This window comes from Protopterus annectens, chromosome 7.part0, assembly GCF_019279795.1.
Source record: "Protopterus annectens isolate FY-2018-M chromosome 7.part0, PAN1.0, whole genome shotgun sequence".
NCBI lineage: Eukaryota > Metazoa > Chordata > Ceratodontiformes > Protopteridae > Protopterus > Protopterus annectens.
Genome location: NC_056739.1, coordinates 547,313,686 through 547,337,010, shown reverse-complemented (window position 1 = coordinate 547,337,010; position 23,325 = coordinate 547,313,686). Strand labels below are relative to the sequence as shown.

Below are 23,325 nucleotides of genomic sequence, written 5' to 3'. Positions count from 1 at the left end.
ATACAGCATATATACCAGATAAATGCAAATAAAAGTATGAATTGATCTTCAAATGAAAAAATATGAACATTAATATACCACTGATGATAGATGCCAACACCAGTCTCTGAATAAAGTAAAATATACATGTAAACCTACAACTGAAGAAAAAGCAGAATGAACATACCTCTGGGGGATGCTACGCAGCATGGACATACCACTGAGGAATGCCATATAGCATGAACATACCACTGAGGAATGCCATGTAGCATGAACATACCACTGAGGGATGCTACGCAGCATGGGCATACCACTGAGGAATGCCATGTAGCATGAACATACCACTGAGGAATGCCATGTAGCATGAACATACCACTGAGGAATGCCATGTAGCATGAACATACCACTGAGGAATGCCATATAGCATGAACATACCACTGAGGAATGCCATGTAGCATGAACATACCACTGAGGGATGCTACGCAGCATGGGCATACCACTGAGGAATGCCATGTAGCATGAACATACCACTGAGGAATGCCATGTAGCATGAACATACCACTGAGGAATGCCATGTAGCATGAAACATACCACTGAGGAATGCCATGTAGCATGAACATACCACTGAGGAATGCCATGTAGCATGAAACATACCACTGAGGAATGCCATGTAGCATGAAACATACCACTGAGGAATGCCATGTAGCATGAAACATACCACTGAGGAATGCCATGTAGCATGAACATACCACTGAGGAATGCCATGTAGCATGAAACATACCACTGAGGAATGCCATGTAACATGAACATACAACTGAGGAATGCCATGTAGCATGAAACATACCACTGAGGAATGCCATGTAGCATGAACATACCACTGAGGAATGCCATGTAGCATGAAACATACCACTGAGGAATGCCATGTAACATGAACATACAACTGAGGAATGCCATGTAGCATGAAACAAACCACTGAGGAATGCCACACACAACCACGGTACTGAATGATGGTGGTCATGGTGTGGGAATAAAAACACAGTGGCCTGTCTGCAGTACAGAAACAGTGTATAAGGCGAGGTTCCTAGGAGTGTTGTAGTCTTATTCAAAGAAATTGAAACCTTAGTAAAAATGAAAGAGTTCTTTCTAAATTTCGAAATTTTGATGGAGGTTACTTCAGCCATAATCCATGATAGTTATTGATCTAACCTTTGCCTTTGGAATCAAACAGTCTAGCCTGAATGGAGTAAATATCACTATGGCACATATTATGCCATGGATTATTGTGATTATATCATGGAATAGCATGTGGGCAAGAGTTATTGTTTTATTAGAATTATTAATGATGTAAAAACGCACAATACTGTAGCATTTTTTTCCTTTTTTGACTGTTCCTCACTGACCAATAAACTCTGCCTTTCCAGGCACCCTGTTGACCCCAGAAAAAATATCACAAAACTGACAGGAGAAATACAGAAAACAGATGCAGACTGCACTACACTAATGTCAGCATCCTTGTCTATTATTATTTGGTGAGTTATATGCACAGCATTCATCAGAACCAAGAAGGTAAGGCAGTGAGTGTTCCTCCCTATTATTATACAAATCGTCCCCCAACACTGGGGATCAATGAATCAGAATGTTTGCACTTTAGAAACCATGGCAAACAGGTAATTTTCCAAGGCAGTCAGTCACCACTCTCATCTTTTCTGTGGTATATAATCTCTGCCAGCACCAGGGCATCGACAAGTTTGCAGTCTCTGGTCCCTAAGACTACAACCAGCATACACCATTCCCCTTCTTGTATGTGTGTGTGTGTGTGTGTGTGTGTGTGTGTGTGTGTGTGTGTGTGTGTGTGTGTGTGTGCGTGTGTGTATCTATATCTATTTATCCGTCTGTGTTTAATACTCACAGTACAACCCCCCCCCCCCCATGCACACAGGCATAGGTATAAGTCAATTGTCATTGTGTGCGTGCATGTGCTTGTATATACTTTGGTGAAGGAGAGCAATGTTTTTGCATTTTCAGGCCCTGTAAGAGGACTTCTGAGATATAACCTAAGGAGCCTTTGGTCCTTTTCTGGTGTGAATTTAGAGGAACTAAGAGTAAGCAGTGCATGCCAGTGGTGCAACACATGTCTTTGGTGCAGAAGGTTGTGGGTTCTACAGCCACACCAGGTAGATGGATTGCTGAAATTACAGTGCACAGTAAGTGGTTTCTGCTGCACTCATGGCTGTATTATCCTTCGGATGAGATGTTAAACTAAGATCCCATATGTTTGAGTTGATGGTGGCTCAGGTGGGTGTGAAAGATCCCAATGAACCTATTGAAAAGATTAGGCGAAGTTCCCTGCTGCCCTGGCCAAATTTCACCTAGTAGTATAAATACCACCTTGAGTCTTCCCTGATCCAGTCAACAAAAGATAAATAAAAGAAAAAACTCTTGTCTGTGTCACTAATGTCTCTCCTATTAAAACTGGAATCAGGAGAAGAATGACCCTCTATAGATTTTGAGTTCCGGATGCAAGGATTGTGTAGATACCATTAAATTTCCAGCATTTGAAGTCTGGAGTTGCATAGTGTGAGGAATGATGAAACCATGTAATTCATGTTTTTTTTAGAATATCCTTGCTGTCATCTGTTTCAGTGGGAGGAAAAAAAAGTCTATCATCATTTGCATCCTGTCTTGAGGAATGTTATTGTATGGAAGTTTGTTTCAGTATGGTTCTTATGTATTTTTATGTAACCGGGAAACCCTTGATACTTCTAGAAGTTCAGAGGGACTCACAGGTTGAGAAAGCATTCCAGGGTCTTCTCAATGGCAAAGGTTATACTTTCTGTGAAATGTAATAACAAATTTCCTGCCAGTGTTGTCACTAATGACTAAAAAAAAATGCTGGCTCATGCAAGAAAGCCGATCTAGTAAAGTAAAATGCTTTCATTCCCTCTACAACATTAACTTTATCAGAACAACAAACCATTAAAATTGATGTAAAACTGTTGTGTAAAACTTTTGTGAAAAGCCTTTAAACTTATAAGCTGTTAATAATAATTAATACAAAATATTCATCCTATAAAAGACTGAATGAACTTGTAAAATTCACTCAGTCAAATTAAAACATCAATGTAAGTATTAGCCAACCATCTGAAAAATCCAAAATTCTCTATGTCGTCTACCAGGTTAAAATCAAATAGATATAGCTCTAATAGACAACAAACTGTTAATAAAATGAATCAACTCTAGAATTGCATATTTTACTGTCTGCAGACCATATATTTAGAAAGAAGCAAATACTGTACTTCGTAGCAGTATGGAGCCCCTGATTACAGTATAACTCATAGTTTAAGTGAATGTGAAATGCCTGCTTGGTCGGTGGCTAGTTATGTGTGCTGATAAGGTCTTACTCCTAATATTTTTTTGTTTCTAGGCAGTCCCCTTCAAACTATCCCAGTAAAAGAATCTCCTGCCTGAAAGTACGGTGTCGTGAGAAACTATACCCTTGTACAAGTCTCTGAAGTCCGACCTGCAATTGGATAAGGTTAATACCTTATAATGTACTAAAAATAAATTACAAATCCTATGTACTGTTTACTGCTGACCTGGGTCTAAAGGCACCTTTATGCTGTCCCCCACAGTAATTTGGCTCCCTCCATATTGTTTAAATTAGCTAGTTTACCCCTAGTATCTTATTGCTTACACCTAAAATAATCCCTCTGAACACAATAATTTCACTCTGCTCTCCCTCACATAGCCCTGAAAATTATATCCTACAGCTGTAAAATTATCCTGCAAGTATATAAACTACAGCTTAAAAATAGCTTAAATATTGGTGTAAAATACAAATTATAATACAGCCAGTTAGCTTAACATGCAACCATACACACCAAAAGCCTAAGGAAATACTTGGAGTCAGTGTTAGCCCCGCTCTGCTCGCCCTTGCTGCACTCAGGTTTGCTCCGCTCCCCTCTCTGCCCCCAATTCCCACCCATCCCCACTAGTGCTACATTTAAACTAAATTTAGCCTCTCCCCTCATGCTACGTACCAATCAGTGCCTCATACATCACTGAACAGCCCTTCCCCCTTAACCCATTTCCTTCTCTTCCATTCTTCCACACCCTGTTAGCACAGTCAACCATCAAAATTGGCCCCCCCCAACAAAATGTAAACAAGTAAAAAAATACTAATTACCCTAATGCTTATACTATTTCTATTTTACCATCTTACTGCCTACGAACAAACACTTGACCATGATATTCACTACCCAAATGGTCAGCCATCCACGGTTTCACACATAACACCAAACACTTTACCATCCCCAGCACACCGAATCTACCACCCTCAATAAAATATCACCCCTGTAAAGCCACAAAACATAATCCTAAAGACAAAGACTATATAAAACTTATAAATAAACTCCTAAAGCTTAGAATATCCTGTCACTATAACCTTAAAGCACATGGGGACATTCATCCCAACCCTGGCCCACCCACACCCAATAACCGCCATTCCCCTACCACAACCCCCACAGTCAAGCTACCCCTTTTTACTAACACTAGTTCCCTCCTAGCATTTCACCTAAATATTAGAAGTATTAACAATAAGATTCCCAATCTACATGCCCTCCTAGCAACCCACTCCCCCAGACATTATGTGTCTTACGGAAACCTGGCTAAAACCCAGTACTACTGACAATGAGATACTACCTCCAGGATACAATATTCACCAGTTAGACCATCCTACAAGGAAAGGAGGTGGGATAGCAGTCCTTTACAAAAATACTCTAACTGTTAATAGAGACACAATTCAACCACTCCATTTCAATAATGCGAACTCCTCATAACCAAACTACAGATTAACCAGAGCAAATGCTTGAACATCATCTGTGCATACATTCCACCAGGCAACAACTTAAATACCCTAGAGGGCATCCTTTACTGGTTATCCGCTACCTATCCCCAAGAAACCATAGTTCTTGGTGACTTTAACTCTGACTGGCACCCCTGCTCCTCCGAACCCCCCCCACCCCTATAAACTTATCTGGGTTAAACAGACCATAGCCTGGGAAAGTATCCTAGACTGGATCCTAGTTAATAACCAACTACAACTGTACACAGCTGGCACTCTCCCTGATGACTTTAGCGACCTTTTTCTAACCTATATCATAAAACATAAGGCAGGAAACCCTCACCAGCCCAAATATAAAACAGTTAGAAACAGGAAAAACTTTGACACTGCTATATTACTAAATGAACTAAAAGCAGTTGACTGGTCAAAACTAAAAAATGTACCATTAGAAGAGGCTATAGCTCACTTTAACACTAAATTCCAAAGTATCCTTGATTCCCATGCTCCAGCACGTGCAATAAAATCTAGATCAAACACAGCACAATGGCTCACAAAAGATACCAAATCTAAAATCAAAATTAGAAACAGGGCCTGGGCCAGCTGGAGAGCAACTAAAGCCCCACTTGACCATCTAAAATATCAACTCAGGAATGATACAAAAAAATCATTTTACTGGATAAAAAAAGCTTCTACAAAAACACCAAAACAACCCTCAAAAGTTCTGGGCAGGCTTAAATCAACTACTTCATCCAGGTCATTCTACCACCCCAACCCCGGCTAACCACACCCATAGTTCCCCAGAGACCATAGCTGGCGCTTATAATAACTTTTGCACTGAAACAATCCAATCCCTAGCAAATCAACTAACCCCCACAAACTTAAATCACATGCCTAATCTACCTACTAATCACCCCAAATTTAGCTTTCAACCGATATCCACTAGTTTTATTAAAACACTTATAAAAAAACTAAAACCTACCACCCTCGCTGCTGACCTCCTCCCTGCAGAGTACCTACAAATAACTGCACATGCCATTGCATATCCCGTATCTATCCTCATCAACAGAACCTTATCTGAAAACGCTATCCCCACCATCTGGAAAATATCCCATGTCCTCCCACTCCATAAAGGTGGTAGTTCTACAGACATATCCAACTATAGACCCATTGCCATTCTTTCCCCACTAGCCAAAATAATGGAGAAATGTGTACACAAGTAACTAATGCCATACCTGACACAGAATAACTTACTATCCAACTCCCAGCATGGTTTCAGGCCATACCACAGCACCACCTCAGCCCTCCTTTACTTTACTAATGCCATAAACCAAAACAGGAATGACGATAGGCTAACCTCCACCCTCTTTCTTGACCTATCAAAAGCCTTTGACAAGGTCAACCATGAACTTCTCATTCTTTCTCTAAAATCTATTTCCCTTAATAAGCACGCTATCCAGTGGTTCCAGTCCTACCTGACTGGTAGACAACAGGATGTACTATGGTAGGGCAAACTGTCCAGCCAGCTACCTCTCACACTTGGTGCCCCTCAAGGCTTCATACTAGGTCCACTACTCTTCTCTATTTTTATCAATAACCTTCACACTGCTATCCCTAAAGCTACCTATATTCAATATGCACATGATTCCACTCTGATCTGCTCAGCCACCTCCCCATCCAAACTGCAAATCTTAACCCAAAATACATTTAACACTATTGAGAACTGGCTCGCCAACCAACGGCTACTACCGAACCCCAGTAAAACTAAACTTCTACTCTTCACCCCCACTAGTAGATATGCCACACTTTCATTCTCTGTCATGTCTAACAATGGTACCACTATCGCCCCAGATCATCACACCAACTTTCTAAGGGTTATCATAGGCAATAATCTCAAATTTGACCTACAGGTCAAAAAAACCATACAGACCATCAATAAGAAACTTGGATCACTGTATGGAAACAAGACATTTTTAACCCCACTGGCGAGGACTGCAATCACCCAATCAGACCTACTATCTACTCTTTTATATGCCTCGTCTGTACTCTCAAACCTCAACAAATCCGAACTAGGTAAGCTGCCCCCTAGCTACAACCATATTGCCAGATTCGCCACTGGCTCCACCTATAGAATCCACCACTGCCAGAACCTGAAACAACTAGAGTGGCTAGAACTGCCCAGCTTAATTCAATTCAATTAACTCTTAATTGCACACAAAATTCTGTACCACCCTGAGGATACCCCCTCACTTATAACAATTATTAAGCCATATAGCAACCTGAGATCCCTACGGTCAGCCGACAAACTACTGGTCCAAACCCACAAAGCTAATAACTCTGCTGGTGAATCCCTGTTTGCCAACTTTGTTGGCAAAACCTGGAATTCATTGCCAAACTATATAACCCTACAATCCTCCAAAAGTCTCTTCAAAAAAACCTCAAACAGTATCTCAAAGTGAACTAGCTTTGCCTATGTACCAACCCAGATTAAGTTATAAACTGAAAGTATAATCTGTAATTATCAGAATGGGTCTATATTATAAGATCGACAGTTGAAAACATTGAACACCATATGATAGACACCATATGGTTGATGTCTTCAAACACTGAACTTACCATATGGTTGATGTCTTCAAACACTGAACTTATAATAACAACAAAAAAAAAAAAAAAAAGAAAGAAAAAGGTACCCTAACGGGTTTAAATAAATAAATAAAATAAATAAATAAATTAATAGAAATTGATTTGGTAATTCCTGGTGGTTGAGAAGTATTAAGTCATATTTGCCAACACAATTCTCTCTATTCCAAATAAGTTTCCCAATTACCACCCCTGGTATTATAAAGAACATTTTCTAAAATAAAAAATAAATGTATTTAAATTGCAATCATTTCAAAGAGTGTTTAAATAAAGTATTCTTATTGCCCTTCCTGTTAATAGAATAACAGTGCTGCTAAATCCTAGTTTTTAATGGTTTAACTGTTTTGCCCACATAAAAATTGGGATATGCAGTACAAGTACCGATACAGACCGCCCCATTACTAATGCAGTTGTACTTTCCACTACAAGTTAATGTCCTAGGATAGTTCTCTACACTGACGTTACCACTATCAAAAATTAATATACATTGGGCACAAGACCCGCATTTGGACATGCTTATATTAGTTTCCCTAGGATTCCCAAATTCATTGTTGTTGGTTTCATAATGCTTCTTTAGGTTTTTTTTTTTAACCTTTTTTGTAAACAATTGCCATCCTTATTAATTAAAAGAATCATATGTCACTTTTCAGTTCTTATTTAAAATGTTAATAACGTCCCTAGTCTTGTCTGAAAAAGTTAAAATCATTGCTTTTTGATATCCTTTATTAATCCTAATAGTTGGTTGCATAGTTTTAGGATACTTGATAATTGCTTTAAACCTAACCATATGACCCTCAAAACCTCATCAGCCAAATGTTTATCAATAGGTTTGGGGTAGTTTCTCTCTAAAAACACACTCCATAACACCTCAAGTTCCTTACTGAAAGTGTCATCATTGGACAGTAACTTTGATCATAGGAGGTTACTAGGCTAATGGCCCTGGTGCCCTTACAAGCCTAGTCAAGAGTTTATCCCCAAAAAAGAAACCTCAGTCAGCAATTGTCACCTCATTTCAATGAGGGACAAAGGTGGAACCCCTGGAACAAATTTATGGTTTCCCATCCACACATCAAGGCTGTGCTTGAAGAGGGTCAGCAAGGTACACTGTCTGACATGTATGAGAAGTCTATTTCAGAGACGGAGCAGCCACTGGGAGACAAACCTGTTTCTCCAGCAGGTTTTGTTGATGTCGCATATTAGATTTTAGGCCTTTCCACTCATCAAGGCTGTGCTTGAAGAGGGTCAGCGAGGTCTCTGTTTGATGTGTATGGGAAGTCTATTCCAGAGATGAGACAGCTTCTGGGAGACAAATCTGTTCCTCCAGCAGGTTTTGTTGATGTTGCTCATTAGATGTAGGCCTTCAAGTGAGTAATGCACAAGGAGTTAGACTTTTGGATATGGAGCATCTCTAGTAGGGCAGGGTCTGATATTGTCTTGTAGGTGAGACACAGATCTCCTCTGAGCAATCTGTATGATACTGAGTAGAGTGATAGTGATTTCAGCCTGTCCACATAGGACAGGTGTTGGACGCCATGGATTCTCTTTGTGAGATATTCCTGTGGCCTTTCCAGTTGGTGCAGGTGCTGGGAGAGGTACATACCAAATGGGGAATTATATTCAATTATAGACCTAATGAGGGAGGAGAACAGGGAGGTAATAACCTCCTTTTTCTGGAAGCAATCCATTTACTTATGAGAGGAACCAAGTAAAGGGCTTTTCTGACCACTGCTGCTACATGATAGTCAAATGTGATATTGTTGCCAACCTGAGTACCCCGGTCTCTCACCACAGGTTGTGTGCTATGGTCATTGCCTTTGATGTGGTAATCAGTAGGGGCTATGTTTTTGCCAATTGGTAAGATAATACATTTTTTTGAGTTTAGCTTAAGGTCATGACTTTGGCACCACTCATGTGTTGCTGTGAGACCCTCTTGCAGTATGTTAACATCATCTGGGGAGTCAATGACAGCACCCACCATATTCATTCACAAACTTGGTCAGCCACAGGCACTTTGTCTTTGTCTGGACCTCTGAGAAGTAGATGCCAAACAGTAGGGGTCCCAGGACAGATCCCTGGGGAACACCACTAGTGACTGGTCTGCTGTTTGAGGTGGTGGCACCTATTCTGACCTTGTGGGTCCTATCGATGAGCCAGTTGGTCCACCCACCTGATGAGATAGGGATATATGCCAAGTTGAGTTAGCTTTTCGATGATGCCCGAGTGGGGGATTATGTCAAAGGCCTTTTCCAAGTCAAGGTAAGCTGTATGTTTTGACTTTCCTTCATCCAGGGACAGTCTCAAAGAAGTCAACCAGATTCAACAGGCAAGATCTGCTCCTGATGAATCTGAATTGGGCGGGGTCAAGTACTTGGAGATTGCCTATGTCCTTGCTTATGAGATCCATATTAATATGCTCTATGGTTTTACAGATCAGACTTGTCAAGCTAATGGTGTGATGGTTTCCCGGGTTAGTAGTGGCCACCACCTTTGTGCAAGGGGATGACAATAGTTCTGCACTCTGCTGGAATGAAGCCTTTAATTAGGCTCAATGCTCAATGATTAAGCTACTTCTTGCTGGAGATGGTGCAGAATACAGCCTGGGTTACTATCAGGTCCCTTGGAAGCCGTGTTCCTTTCTTGGATAGCCTCATCTGTTTACTATAGTATCCCCATTACACTTGAAAATAACTGGGAAAACCTTACTTTATAGCATGCAGATTTTATCATGCATTATAATAATATTACTGTCAAGAACAAAATTTTGCTTTACTTACAGTTAACGTTTTCCTTCCTCTTCCTCTCTCCTAAGTGTTTCTCTAAACATTGATAACATGAAGTAAGGTATATGCTTTAGAGTCCCCTACAAGTTTAACAAAGTCAAACATGTCCAATATTTCCAGGTTTTCTTGTTTTGTCTTATTACTGAAATATAATTAATACTTTACAATCCCACATTTATTTGCCAATTTTCGAGTTGCTGGTTTTATTTCTGCTTATCTTCATCTCCCAAATGCAGTCTCTGCTTCCTTTCCATTGTACTATCTGTTCTTGTCAACTCTTGCACTTTTTTCTTTCAAGCATATTCCACTGAAACATTTGAAAAGGTTTCACTGGCACAGTCTCTCTGTGGTCTTTATTACCAGAAGAACAAGAAGCAGAATCTCTTTTTGTTTCACAGCTCACTTTTGTTGGACAAACTTTTGTATTTCATCCATAGCATGCTCTGCATCCATAAATGATTTTGTTCCTCCAGGAAAGAATATTCCGAAGAGAGCTGGGTACAGCAGTTTGAATCTCATGCCTGCTTCTTGACATTTTCTGATGACTGGAATAAATGTACTCCTCTTCTGCCTAGTGTACAGTGAGTAATCATTTTTCATGAATACTCTACTGTTTCCCACTTTTAGTAATTTGCCCTTCTGCCACAGTTTCATCAGACTCAACTCCTTCTGCTGGAAGAGTGCATCTTTACTATTAAAGGTCTAGGATGTTTTCTCACGGCCAGGTTTGGAACATACACATTTTGTGTCCTTTCAATTAACAACACTTGCTGTGGAATACCAGTCCAGTTGTTTATTTGTGCTTTCATACAATTAATGCAGTCTGTTCCTTCCAGTTTTTCTGGCACAGCAGAAAATCTCAGATTTTCCCTATGTGCTCTGTCCCCTAATTCTGCTGTTCTTTGAAACATCTCTTCTTAAGCAGTTTCATGTTCAGACAGCCTTTTCTTCATTCCATCCTCTGATTTTTGCAGTTTTATCCCCTCATCTAAATATCTGTTTAAAGTTTCTTCTATTTTTTCCAGCCTTTTGTTATTTGAGTTGATATACTCCATCAGTGTTTATTTATTTTAATCAGCTCTAAGTACATTTGACTTATTTTTTCCTCTAGGTTAGCTTTTTGCTGAAACGCTGCAGAATTCTTTCCAGTCAGTGTTTTTTCCACACCTTTTGTGATAGAATTTCTTTTTTGCTGACATTCAGACAGTGCACTTATTAGCCAGTTACTGAAATTTAGCCACAATTATGAGGTTACTGGCTCTCTCTTCTGAATTTCTCTTTTCACACTGGGAGAGCAGAAATTAAGCTATTACTCAATGTGTAGCCATCTTAGAAGTCCTGCTAATACTTATGTTGATGTTTTGATATGATTGAGTGAATCTGACAAGTTCATTCACTCATTTATGCAATAAATACTTTGTATTAATTATTAACATTTTATACATTTAAATGCTTTTAACAAAAGTGTATTTAAAAAAATATATATACATTTTTAACTTAATGGTGGGTGGTTTGTTTTATTGAAGTTTGTAGACATGTTAATTAATTGGTTGTGATGTTGGTTTATTGGTTTAATGAAGTTCCTGTTGTAGAGGGAATGAGAGTGCTTAACTTTAATAAATTAACTTTCTTGCATGAGCCAGCAAGAAATGTGCTTATATCAGGCTTTCAGTTAAGGATAAAAGTGCAGTCCCAAAAGCTTCAGGTGGGCAGGTATGGGAGATATGAAAGGCCAAATATATAAGTAAGGTTCTTGGAAATGTGAATTTTCTGCTACAATCTGGAGAGAGTGCCTGTAAATTTTGTGAGGAGGAACCAATTATTTGTGTCCAAGTTTACCAAATAAGTATATTTGTATCAAGAGATGTAGAGGAGTGTGAAAGGTAAACAATTTGTTTTTTCTCATTATGAAGGTGTTGTGACTCTTTGATCTAGAATACCTTCCACTTATTATCTTTGTTCATAATAACAATAAAAAATTTAAAAAAATTGTGTCCTTTGCACAAGCCTGCAAATGGCACTGACTGGTAGCTTGATCATGTAGAAGGTACCAGAAAAAGAGATGGTTAAACTTGGAGGAGAATTGCACTCTTTGTTCCATTCCTTGGGAGACTCTCCATTTCACCCACTTGGCTGTGGTTAGGGGAAGAAAGCTCATTCAAATATGAGAACACCTTCTTGCTACAAGTTGGGATTTTTGGCAGGTGACAGAGGATGATGGAAGAGGTAGTCATATGATACATGAGGATAACTCTTGGATGACTGCATTTGCTTTTGTGACTTTTCCTTTGGACTGCCTATTTTTCCTTTGATGTTGGCTTTTCTCTTGGATTGTACCGTGGCATGCTTCATACAAAACATCCATTACTCAGAGTGACACTTCTGGTATATGGGTTAGGAGAGGGAAATATTTGTTTAATAATCTCTGTAGTCTTGCTTTTATCCTCTGATTGTGTCTGCAAGTTCTCAGAGGGAAGATCTATCAAGAAGTCTCTCTTTGGTGGGGATCGGTAAGTTATTTTGATATTCTCATGGAGTGCCTTTTATCCTCTCATATCTGTGTGAAATAGTAGCTAAACAGGGTCTATATTAGAAGCCCAAAGGAAAAAAATAGCGAACAGCAAAACAGTGAAAAGACTGGACCTCGAAGTGCTGTTTTCCAGATTGCAGTACAATGAAGATTTTAATATTTGCCCTTTCCTCACTGTACTGCAATTTTGGAGTTGGAATATATATTTAGCGGGGGGTGTGGGGGGTGCAGTCCTCCACAATAGCAAGTTTGAGGTCCAGTCTTTTCGATGATTAGACATTCATTATTTTATTAATTCGGTCTTTTAATATCGACCCGCTAAAGGGTCTATATCAGAAGACCGAATGAAAAAAACAGCAAACAGCAAAACAACGAAAAGACCGGACCTAGAAGTGCTGTTTGCCACATTGCAGTACAGTGAAGATTGGAATATTTGCCATTTCCTCACAGTAGTGCGATCTCAGAGTTGGAATATATATTTAGCGTGGGGTGTGTGTGGGGGGTGCAGCCCCTCACAATAGCAAGTTCGAGGTCCGGTGTTTTTGATGATTAGACGTTCGCTATTTTTTTCATTCGGTCTTTTAATATAGACCTGATAAACCAACCACTTTAAAGCCAACATCTGTTGTACTACACTCACATTTAATATGGGAGACAATTTTGTGTGTGGGCCGAACCTGCTTTCATTTTGCTTTTTCAAAGAAAATCATGAATTTATTGTGTCCAATCTCCTAGATGCTTAACAGTCTCTCCCTTGTTCCACACTATGAGCTGAACTGATGCCTAATGTAGCAGATGTACAGATGTCTTCCCAAAAGTGTCAATCGATCTGCTCTCTTGCCATTGAGAAGGACATATAAAACTTTATCAATCTTTCTGGCATAACTAGATCAATTACTTCAGGGTAAGACATCAAGTTTGTTTGTTTGTGTCTTTCGGCTTTTCCCGGTAAGGGGTCGCCACATCGGATGTCTGGTCCGCTAATGATTGGTAGTTGATTTTTACGTGTCGAGTTACCAGCCCTGACACACAACCTTCAACGAAGGCATGCCCTTTCACGCATATCTCCATGCAGAAGACGCTTTAGCTGAGAATTGAACCGGACAGCATCTTACTGTGAGGCGACAACGCTACCGCAGCACCACCGCAGGTTAGGGTAAGACATCAAGTGTTTGAATAAAAAACTACCCTTATAGTCAGAGAACAGGTCCTCAAGACTTAAGAGGAGTAGATAGCCATTTGGGCTCCTGCATTTTAATTGGTTTCACATATCAAATTTTAGGAGACAGAATTGTCTGGAAAGTCAATCAAAATGGACGTTCATCAGACTTAAAGGCCAGTCAGAAGGGATCTTCATCAGATTTAAGGTTTCTCAAAAAGAAACATTATCTAGAAGCTCTCATAAAGTTATTTTATTGTGAATCTATAGCACTCATATAGTGGAGTCAGCATAGTCTGTATATACTAGGGTCTCACAGTTCTCTTCTTCATCCACATTGGAAGTTTCCTTACTATCATCTTCATCATTGGCAGTGGAAGGTGGCTTATTATCATCATCAACATCATCATCTGCATTGGAAAGTGCTTTACTGTCATCTTCAACATCTGCATTGGAAGGTGCCTATCAGAGTCATCATCTGCACTGGAAGGTGCCTTACTATCATCATCATCATCTGCATTGCAAAGCATCTTGCTATCTTCATCTGCATTGTAATCTATATGGACAGTATGGGAAGGAGTCACTGTATTTTCTTTTCCTTGCAAACCACGATGTGGAAGACTTGGGAGATGATAAAGCTAAGAATGCATGCTGCATAGACTTTGTGTAATCACATGTGATAGCCTGAGGCCTGGTCCCCAGGTATTCAGGTACTGATTACCCACTACTTTTAATTGCTTAGGATCAAATGGCTGCCCCAGTGACATCTAGTCCCAGACATCTTTATCAGAACAGTCAGGAATTCAGCAGATGTGGGAATAACTTTGGAAAGCATATCAGAAAGAAGGGGGATAGGAGAAAAATATTTTATCTATCTTAAAATTCCATCTTCAGATATTATTTTGAGCATAATTGTGGTGATTAAAATATTTGAATCTAATACTCCACCTTGATTACCATGTTTAAGTGGGTCTGTGTCAACTGGTAGAAGGACCAAATTGTCGAACCCATATGGTCAACAATTTGCTTCATCAAATCATTCTGACTGTGATTTTCCCTTTTCTCCATTGTGGTGCAATATTGGAGTTGGTATAGGGGGGCATGCCCCACTGCAAAAATATTATTTGTGTTGTTTGCAGGTGTTACTGATTTATGTCAATTTTTTGACCATAAGCTCTCAACAGTATGGGTTTCAACAATGTGTTTTTTGTTAAACTGAAACAGATCCATTTAAGCAGTGGGGTGTTGGGGTAACAGGGGACTTTCATTCTCTCCTACACAATGGGGGAACTGCTATCAGTGTGAGACACTGGATGATAAGCAACTTCATTCGGCTTGTCAGGTTTTGATGTCTCTGTCATCACCATCTTCTCCTAAGCAATGATTGCAGGAACTTTGTTATTATTTTCTTAATTTTGTATCCTGCATGTTCTCCTCACTTTCTTCTGTTTGAGGACTTAGAAGAGGAAAAATAGTAGTTGGAGGGGATTTAAAAGCTAGTAGTTGTCTTGTTCCAGAAAAGCTAGTAATGTTCCTTTTGATTAAAATTTTCTTATTAAATGTGGAACAGTATTTACAGTTACAAAAACTGCAATATAACAATCGCCTAAGGTAGTAGGTGGTAGACTTTTATTTACATTCTTTGGTAAGTTTATTTGATGATGACATTAGTATTTGAAAAGTATACTGTGCTAATGTATTTCTTTCTATAAGAGGATACATTTCTTCATAAAACTCAGCACTGTTAAGATCTAGGCCTGGAGAAGCAAAAAATTAAATTTGCAAACATAACTGACTGTTCACTTCAGCAGAAAAAAAACAGAGTTTGCACAACTGCTCTATTCACTGCTTGGCTCATCCTAGTCAAATCTCATAGTACAAGAATTCTAGTCAAAGCTAAAGTTAATGGGAGGACATAAACTCAAATTCAGAAACAGATTTTAAATATTATTCTTACAAACATAAAATGTTGCTTGAGTAACAGGATTTGTGTTAGCATGCACTTTCTGAAGGATATGAAGTCTACAGTTGAAATATCTGTCATTATTTTGTGACTTTTGTACCTGATGATTTTTTTAGAAAACCAGAAACTTTACGAGGAGCAATACAAACTAAAACAATGAGTGAGAAGGTCACTGAAAAAACACAAAAAAAAAAAAAAAAATAAAAACTCCACTGAGCTAGAACCAAAACCTCTTGTATGAGGCACATGGGATAGATGCAAATGCATCAGGTATTTCAGCTAATTGGCATTCTGAATACCCATGACTTGTTGATGTTCGAATGGATCATTTGCATATATCCCATGTGCCTCTGATACAAGAGGATTGGGAAGTCACTCAGTGAGAGTTATAGCTTTGCTGGAGTTTTCATTTTGTTTTTTACTGATTGGTTTTTCAGTGACCTTCTCACTCATTGTTTTAGCTTGTTGTTTGGGATATTTTTGCAGTGACCCTAATGATAATGGACATCAGCTGGGTATAACAGCCCTGTCTTTCTAATGCTTAGTCAATTATTCTGTTTGTGCTGTGCTGATGAGGCTATTACAAGGCCGAAATATGCATATCCACAGCTAGTGGTGTTTGGCTTTATTGGCCTGAAATTGTCCATTAAAATGACGGAACAAGTTATGGGAATTCAGAATCACCAATTAGCTGAAACACCTGATGTTCATAAGGGTCATTTGCATATATCCCATGTGCCTCTGATACAAGAGGTTTGGGAGGTCATTCAGTGGAAGTTCTAATATTGCAGGAGTTTATTTTATTTTTACTGAGGAGCAGTACAAAAAAATATAAGGCAACAATCTGTGCATCCTAGAAATTTCTGGGCAAGTTGAGAGTATACCTTATAGTGGCCACAGTCCATCAGTGTAGCCACATGCTGTTTGAGATATCTGCTTAAAAAGATCTGACCAGAAGAGTAGCATCTGCCTATGCTTTACCCATGTGTACTTTGAATTCCTGAAGTAGTAATCATTATGAAGCACAGCTACAGCTAGGGTCTTAAATACATCCCAGCAATAGCTAAGAGTTTGCAGAACCACTTTCTTATTGGCAACCTTAGGTAACTGTCCATCTAGGAGATGCCATATAAATCCAGTAAAGGCTAGTTTCACTGTCTCTGTTCCAGTCTGTCACCCTAGAAAAGAAATGGAGGATTCAAAGTATAGCATGAAGGATTTCATGTTGGTTACCAGACAAAACTGATGTAACTGTGGGTTTTTCATTTGTGGGTATCATACCTGTTGTTGTTGTGAAGGAAGACAAAATTCTTTGAACTTAACAGATTTAGATTCTACCACCCTGACTGCTTGCCAGTAGTCAAACTTTTATGGAAGTATTAAGAATGTCTTCTGGCTTGCAAATGGCAAGAACCTGCTCTTGTTTTATTGAAGGCCCAGTAGTCATTCAGGAAAACAACAGTGTAGACGCCCAGTAGTCATTCAGGAAAACAACAGTGTAGATGTCAGATTGGAAAATGTCACTTTATATATATCAGCGTTGTACAAGTGAAATACATGGTTAAGTTTTCCAAATGAATGGTTGTAACTGGCTCATCTAACATCCGGTGCCTGTTCCCAATATTGTGCCCTATCTTCTCACCTCCTCAGTTGTTCGAAGGAAGATAAAAAAAAAATAGGACTGCAGCTTAATCTGTAGCACGCCCAACTGGTGCATTTGTACCAACCAAATTCCTATCAGCTCTTCAGCAAAAAGCAAAAAAGGTAAAGGAAAAATAATAAAGGAAATGCTTCTTGAATGTGCTCCCTAACACTTTGCTTCCAGGGCAGCTATCTCACAATTGTAAGCAACCATTTTATGAATGAACTGAAACTATAGTTTCTCAGAGAGTTTTTACCATGCTGAAGGTGGAGAAATGTGGTGCCTTGTACAATGTATTGCTATGTTACAGTGACATCGGAAGATATCACTAGACTGTATGTGTACTTAACTGTGCATTGAATGGTAGAGTGTATGATTAACTCTACTTTGCACCCTGTAGACATCAGTTCCTGCTGATTCTTCCATGCAGTCTTGTTTGCCTGCTAAAGTTTTTGAACCATCAAAGGTGTTTGGGGTAGACATAAATTATTAAAAATAAATTAATAAATAAATACATTATTTTTCATGACTTGCTGGATTTGATCAGTAAAACAGATAATTTGCATCTCTACTTGTAGTACTTTGCTGCAATATTTTCAGCAAAAAAAATATATATATATATATATATATATATATATATATATATATATATATATAATATATATAATTATAGGTGTGTCACAGGGGTCCATTCTGTCCTTTATTCTGTTCTCAGCAAACTATTCCTTGATATAACCCATCTGCAACTGCTATTCTGTGTAGACAACATAATTATTTTACAGGTATAACCCTTCACTCCAAGTCATCTGAACCCAACTACGAGCTGATCTATTGGAACTCAAGAAATGGTTCAGTACCCAAAAGCTTCTTGTCAACCCTTAAAAAAAACTTTAACAAAGCCATTTCCCCCAACCTCGTGGACCAGCACAACAATAACCCCATTAAAGTGATAACCACATCACCACAACAGTCAGGAAATCCTTTATGTGGCACACCTCATCACTAAGGGCATTTCATCCAGAAAAAAGGAGGTCATTGTCCCACTGTACTCATCCCTCATTAGACCCATTATAGAATACAATGCCCCTGTTTGGTATGTACCTCTCAAGACATCTGCAACAACTGGAAAGGCCGCAGAAATACCTCACTAAAAGAATCATAGGCCTAAAGCAGTTGCCCTATGCTGACCGTCTAAAAAAACTCCACCTATAATCTGTCGCATATCGTCTACTCAGAGGCAATCTCTGCTTAACATACAAGGCCATGTCAAACCCAGAGCTGTTGGACATGCTACATTTAAAGAAATCTCAATCCCTCAGAGACACACACTCCAGGGATCTAAACCTTGTCATCACAATGAACAAAACATGCTGGAGGGATAGGTTCCTGAACCAGAGACTCACCAGACTCTGGAATAGACTACCCATACATGTCAAGCAGAGTGCCTCTTTGGCCCTCTTCAAAAGGAACCTTGATGATTGGATGGGAGATAGGTAATTCACCCTGGGATCACGTCAGTCTCCCTGCTAGATGGGGGTCCAGGGAAGTAAATAGTGTGGGAAGAAAGAGCCAGGGAATTGTTATGGCTAGGCTTGTATAGGCCCTAGGGCTGATAGCCTAGTACCAACCTATGAACCTATGACCACTTAATATAGGCACCTATGCATCTGGGTTGAACAATCTCTCAACTTTCAGGTGTATATTCAAAATTTAGGGCTAAAGTCTACCACCTCCTTTTTTGGGCTCAAACATATCTCATTTCCTCTCAACTCCAGAAAAGGCAGTCATAGGGAAAGGTTTCCTATCATACAACTGTAATATGGCCTTCCACTATTTGCCACCTCCTCTAACAAAAATGCATCAACCCTGCAGACATGACATTGTCAAATAAAATGCCACTTCACAAATTTTCTACAGCTGGAAATCACTGCTACACTGTATCCAAGGCAAACTGGCTCCTGGTAGAAACCAGATCCAACCTACTCCTAGGATCCTTGCTATTAAAATTATTCCACCAAAGACTCTCCATCCCATCTTGCTATGAAATGTATAACCACCATTACAAGCCACAAATGACCCTATTCTACAAACTCTTTCAACCAAACTACAAAGTACCCAGTCCAGACTCTCTATCTTTTCGCACGAAATGTGACAAACTCTTCCTGATTAGCTAACTGAAATCATTAACTTCTCTAAGTTCTGGCCACAATTCAAAAGATATCTGTTTGAACAATGCAAATGCAAAATGCATAACTCACTAACCTCTAAAGTACATACTACATACTCCTAGCTTTTTATATGTCCGCAGCCTACCTATCTGATTGTGTATACTCCATTTCATGGTATGCCATGTTTAACTAACCACTGATACATACCCCTAGCTATATGTATGTGCATATATATATATATATATATATATATATGTATATATAGTTATCGGATTACTCTCCTTTCTGTTGTCTTTGTTATACTAGTGCAACATCTCCTGCTAAACCCACTTATGTATTAATTTTGTATATTTCATTAAATCCTACACAGCTCTACTGCTGTAAATGTTGTACATAGTATCTCTCTAGTAAATATTATTGTTCTCCGCTGATTATGCTTGAAAAATGCTTTTTCTCATTTCTCTTTTTTCCCCCTTCTTTCTTGTGCTGTAATTTATGCTAGTAATAATTGAATCATGCTATGCTTGTTGTAATTGATAACTACAACATATTTGTTTTATAACGACATTGGTCGTTACAACTGAAACATTGTTGTTACTACTTTTAATGTTACCCGAGCAGGCCCTGCAAATGGTCAAACTTTGAGCAGTGTTCTACCCTGTTAATCAAAATGAAAATAAAATATTACCATGCAGTATATGCTGAACTGGTGCTCATGGGCAGAAAATTGTTAAAATGTTACCTTGAAAAAGAAACTAGTAGAAAAAAATCACAGCTGAGAACTAACTGTGAAAACTTTCATTGACAGCTTGTGGTTCTCAAGTGCACTGTTAAAAATATGCACTAATATGTCCACTAGATGGCAGCATTTTAAACAGACTTTAGCATGTGAGGGTCATTTCACTTACCAGTCTTTTTGGTTTTGGGCTCCATTTCTGCTTATGGGAAAGGAAATACCCAGCAATTATCATTGCTGCCAGCAGAAGTCCCACTGTGAGCAGTGCAGCTAGTACCGTCTTAGACTTTTCTGGCTTCTGGAAAAAGACAATTTTTAATATTTATGTTTATAATCGTGGAATAAGCAATATGTAAAAATATGTAACAAATAATTTTAAATCAGAGCATTGGGTACCTTTGTGGGAGCTGGACTGCTTTCATCCTGAGATTCATGCTGGAAACAGAAAGGCATGTTTTTGGATGATTAATTTTATGTTAAATTGTAGAATAATCCACAAGTCAGTTACACAGTTAGGTAGCATCTGCATCCCCGAACAGTCAAAACAGATGACATTACAATCTGATGAAGACAGAAATATGTAATATACTACTATTCTATTACTGAGAAAGCAACCTGTGCTTTACATAGCAACATAATGACTATTCAACTAAGGGGAATCACCTGCCCCTTTTAAAAGGATTAATGATTTATTTGTGCTCTGCAGAGAGAAACATGTTACAGCTAGAGGGCAAAGGATTCCTATTAGTGTCTTCAGCATAAATCTTCCCAAACTCTTCCACACACATGCTATCAAAAGAAGGAATTACAGAAATGCATATCTCTCACGCATACAATTTAATAATTGAGTGAGATTTTTAAGCCTTGAGACAGGAAATTTAACATGACTGCACCACACAGGTGCTGTAAATGTGCCAAAAGCATTTTGTGAAGAGATATTTAATGGGCTAACCTATTCTGTTTCATGTAGGACCTGGGCACTTGTATTTAAACAATGAAATATCACAGGAGTAATAAATGGAGCTGCACGTGTTACTGGTTAACTTGGGTAATGTGTGAGTACATAAACAGGCACATAAATGTTGGGAAAATCCTCCAAATCCCATGTTTTTAAATATTTGTGGCCCCCTGTCCAGCTGATCATCTACTGCTTCTGGTCCCTCTCTTACTGTACCTCTCAACAGTGTGACCGATAAGCTCCTTTCCCCCATTCTGGGATCTAATCCGTAGTTCTTACAGGGCCAGAGATGATATTGAGGCATCTCAGTGCAGACCCATCCCAGGACCATTTTGCTCTGACCTATCCATTTGCTGCCCTCATGCCTGATACGCAGTGATAAAAGGTCATCAAGACCCTGAATATTTGCCAGTGAGTACCCCTAAAATTATAAGCCAGGACTGATTTTCTTAGGTCTACCAAATTGGCAGAAATCATTTGCAGCTGACTGAAATAAGTTTCAACTCTGGAAAACTACACACAAAGAAACTTATTTTTTTTTTTTAATTCTTGGATAAATTTAATTACCCACATCTCCTTTACTTCATATGACACCTCTGAGGTCACAACAAGTACACAACAGATGTATGTATGTATCTATATCTAATTACATGATGAGTGACCAACAGAATGTTTACTACTGTTCTGTCAGCTGCTCATCACTGAACTCCTAACACTACTGAATCTATAAACATGACTACATAAACAGTGTTGCCTCCACACCCTCATGGATACCCTGTAAGTATACTTACTACATTTACAGCATAGACAAAGTAAGCAGGAATTTTGTACTATGTATGTGTACGTATGCCTCTAGTCATATAAGTTGACTTGCACATAACTGACTCATATAACAGCAGTCCTGTTCTGATGAATCCCAGACTAATGAATAAGGAGACCAGGCACCACCATGAGTCCTATATGGAGAGCACATCCATGTTTATTACTTAGAAGTCAATGAATCAAGACTCAACATGTGATTGGCCAAAAGCTCCTTCAGTATCTGACTTGCATCTGTTTTTATAGATGTACACATTAGGAGGATATGGCTCAGCATGACGTCTGAAGACTGACATAATGTCCAAGCTGTTTAAGGGATAATGCAAGGAGGTTATTTTTTAATTATGTCTGCTGAAAGAAAGACTTTTTATTCCTGAGCTGAAATGTGGAAGGCCAAATAAAATTAAACCTTTTTCTTTGGGGTGGTTCTACTTCCTTCAGTTCACAATAAACCAGAGGGTCTGTACTAAATTCTTCTCAATCCTTCTAAAAATGAGATATGCTTTTTCCATCATCAGAAAGTAGGCACAACCATGGCCTTAGGCCATAAAAGTTGTCAACTACTAAAGTGTCATCTGGAAGGATGTTACAAAAAAAATGCCAGTTTTCAAAATTACTACTGTAAAAATGGTTATGTCATTGCATGTAATAGACTCCAATGAAGGCAAGCTTTTTTGGGGGTGAAAACTGCATTTGGCTAAGCTGTTGCATCTGCAAAAAAAGCTACTTCATGGAGTTGGGATAACAACAATCAGCATTTGCTGACATACACATTTCAGTGACCTTTAAAACTTAAGCTGTACTCCTTGTAAGCACAATCCCTCCACCAAAATTTATTTTTGATAGTGCGTATGGAGCATTGAACAGCCTGTAACTAATAACAACAATCTGCCAGTGTAGTGTGTGTGTCTTTAGATTTGTTTGAGTAAATACACTGTGGAAGGTGGGATATGTAACACTTTTATATTAGTGCCATAGCTCTCAAGTTTTCATCTGCAAAATGCAGAATGCTACTTTGCACATTGTGGAGCAAATTGGCAAAATGTGGAAAATGTATTAACGGTTTCAACTAGGAAGCTCACAGCTTGGTTAATAACTGTTTCACCATAAT

The 23,325-nt window shown here is 38.8% G+C and overlaps 1 protein-coding gene across 1 annotated transcript in view; it reads right to left on the bottom strand.

The window, feature by feature from the left end:
* CD34 (CD34 molecule) overlaps positions 1-23,325 on the bottom strand; it is a 424,855-nt gene that overhangs the window by 28,662 nt on the left and 372,868 nt on the right. The window contains exons 8-9 of the mRNA XM_044077137.1: positions 20,834-20,872; positions 20,610-20,735 (exon numbers count right to left, since the gene is read on the bottom strand). Coding sequence (XP_043933072.1) covers positions 20,610-20,735; positions 20,834-20,872 — 165 coding nt within the window. The remainder of the gene's footprint in view (positions 1-20,609; positions 20,736-20,833; positions 20,873-23,325) is intronic.